This window comes from Dipodomys ordii, unplaced genomic scaffold (genome assembly GCF_000151885.1).
Source record: "Dipodomys ordii isolate 6190 unplaced genomic scaffold, Dord_2.0 Scaffold39, whole genome shotgun sequence".
Classification (NCBI taxonomy): Eukaryota; Metazoa; Chordata; class Mammalia; order Rodentia; family Heteromyidae; genus Dipodomys; species Dipodomys ordii.
Window position 1 is genome coordinate 9,758,951 of NW_012267255.1, and position 2,650 is coordinate 9,761,600.

General features: G+C 50.5%; 1 protein-coding gene across 1 annotated transcript in view; it reads left to right on the plus strand.

Moving 5' to 3' along the window:
- Positions 1-2,342: 2,342 nt before the first annotated feature.
- The window catches only part of Znf326 (zinc finger protein 326), a 46,866-nt gene continuing 46,558 nt past the window's right edge, over positions 2,343-2,650 (plus strand). Inside the window, exon 1 of the mRNA XM_013018231.1 lies at positions 2,343-2,492. Coding sequence (XP_012873685.1) covers positions 2,477-2,492 — 16 coding nt within the window. The 5' untranslated portion in view covers positions 2,343-2,476. The remainder of the gene's footprint in view (positions 2,493-2,650) is intronic.

The window sequence follows — 2,650 nt, forward strand, 5'->3', positions numbered from 1 at the left end:
AAAGAGAGATAGAGAGACAAAACACAGTGTCCCAATGTTCTCTTTCAGTTATGGCCAGACTGTAGGTTGCAAAATCATTTCTTTCCTTCTTTATTTTCTTTATCTTTTTTGCCAGTCCTACGGCTTCAACTCAGGGCCTTGGCACTGTCCCTGAGCTTTTGTTCAAGACTAGCACTCTACTACTTGAGCCACAGCACCATCTCTGGATTTTTCTGTGTATGTTGTACTGAGAAATTGAACCCAGGGCTTAATGAATGCCAGGCAAACAATCTACCACTAAGCCACATTCCCAGCCCACAAAATAATTTCTTTTTTTATTTTTATTTTTTGGGTCTGGTCATGGGGCCTGAACTCTGGGCCTGGGTGCTGTCCCTCAGCACCACTTCTGGCTTTTTTCTTTTTGCTTATGTGGTGCTGAGGAATCGAACTCAGGCATGCAAGGCAAGTGCTCTACCACTGAGCCACCTTCCCAGCCCCACAAAAGAATTTCTTCACTAGAAAGTAAATTGAGAGAAAATAGGTAATAAATAAAAATAAAAACCTTGAACGAGAACTCAGTTCTACTTGGTAAACATATATGTCTAGCACTAAAAACACAGAGAGGCATTTGAACCAAGGGCCTGAGTGCTGTCCCTTACTTTTTTCACTTGAGGCTAATGCTCTATCAGTTGAACCACAGCTCCATTTGCAGCTCTTTTGGTTGTTAATTGGAGATAAGAGTGTCACAGACTTTCCTAGCTAGGAATAAGGTGTGAGCCACTAGTACCTGGCTTGGGATGTGAGAGTCTTAACTCAGGTAGTGGCAAGGGGAATGGGAAGGAAGGGCCATGTTTATGAAATCGGAGGACTTACTAAGCCCATGAAAGACTTGAGTATGGATTGGAGGTGAGAGGCAGGCAGAAGTCTTAGTCTTGACCAGATGGCATACCACACACCATTCTGACTGGGATTAGTGGTTGGGTGATCATGGTGCCACTAACAGACAAGAAAGAAAACAGGAGGAGGAGCAAGTTTGAGGAGGGAAATAAGAGTCCAGTTTTCAACAGGTTCTCAGGTGAATAAAAAAAAAACAAAGAGAAGGAAACAAGGAAAGGGTGAGGAAGAGTGAGTCAACGAGGGTGGAGAAGGAGAGTAGTGATGGGGAAATAGGCCTTGCTCAGATCTGGGACTATACAGATACACATGGAGTGCACCCATTTTTGTTCCAGTTCAGAGAACTTGGTTTCAGCAACTGGTTGGACCCTGAAGAGAAGAGAATACTTTTGATTCCTGTCTGGTAATCAATTCACTGTTGCCACTTGTTTTTTTTTTTTTTTGTGGGTTATGGGACCTGAACTCTGGGCCTGGGCGCTGTCCCTCAGCTCTTCAGCTCAAGGCTAGCGCTCTACCACTTGAGCCACAGCGCCACTTCCGGCTTTTTCTCTTTGTGTGGTGCTGAGGAATCAAACCCAGGGCCTCATGCATGCAAGGCAGGCATTCTACCCCTGAGCCACCTTCCCAAGCCCACTGTTGCCACTTTTGCGCAGTGAGTTTCGGTTTTTAAAACCTGGGGGTCGAGGTACCCCCGAGCCAGAATGACCCAAACAGATTTTTTTTTCAGTGTTAAATAAATAACCATTTCCAAGATGACAATAATAGCAGTGTGTGTGTGTGGGGGGGGTGGGGCTTCCTTCACGTTTGGGGTGACTCTGCGACAAATCTTCATCATTTGGGAACTTTCCAGCTCTTTAACTTGCACCTTAAACATCAGAACAAGCATCATATAGATTATGTAGAAATCGAACTAAGTTAACTTGACAGTAGGGATGGGAAGGGGAGAGAGGGAGACCGTCGATCAAGATGCACTGTATTCATAGACTAACGTGTGGAATTAAAACCCCTTCGTACAACGATAAATTAATAAATAATAAAAGAAAAAGCAAAAACGCAAGAAAAATCGAGAGCTAGCTCGATGGTCAGTGTGAGTCATTCTCATAATCGGTTTTCCATATTCGGCCATCATTTCTCCATGCACGTCCTTCCAGAACTCCTCAAACTTTGTCTCATCAGTCATCTCTAGCCAATGAGAAGTCAAAGGTCGACCTACGGTTTGATGAGTTGAGGCAGAGAAGGAGGGTATTCCAGAACCTTTCAAACATGGCGTGCCGGGGCCGGCCTCCTCCGCCGCCTGCCGCTTCCCGGAGCTCCCTCTGCACGTCCCGGCCGGCCGGTGAGCGCCCACTAACCTGACAGCCGACCTGTTTCCCGCCCCCGCCCCAGGGCCCGCCCAGCTGCCTGACACCAGCCAATTGCAGGCCGCGCTGCGGGGTCTGGCAGCGCCGCCGGCCCCGCCCCCAGCCTCGCTGTGGCCTCGGGCCGGTAGCGCCGCTCTCGGTCGCGCTGACTGGAGCGTGGGACGGTGGGTCGCGGGCTCTCGCCGCCGGCCATCGTTCAGTCCCGCGTCGCCGCCGCCGCCGCCCGCCCCTCAGCCTCAGCCATGGACTTCGAGGACGGTAAGCGCCGCCTCTGGCCGGTCTCCGCGGAGGACGGGAGGCGGGGTGGCCCGCGCCGGGGGTCTGTTTACCGTCACAAGATGGCCGTGTGGGCTTTTGTTCTGTCGGGCCCGGAGGCCGTCCGCCTTCCCGCCCGGCGCCGGCCCGGAGCGGCGACG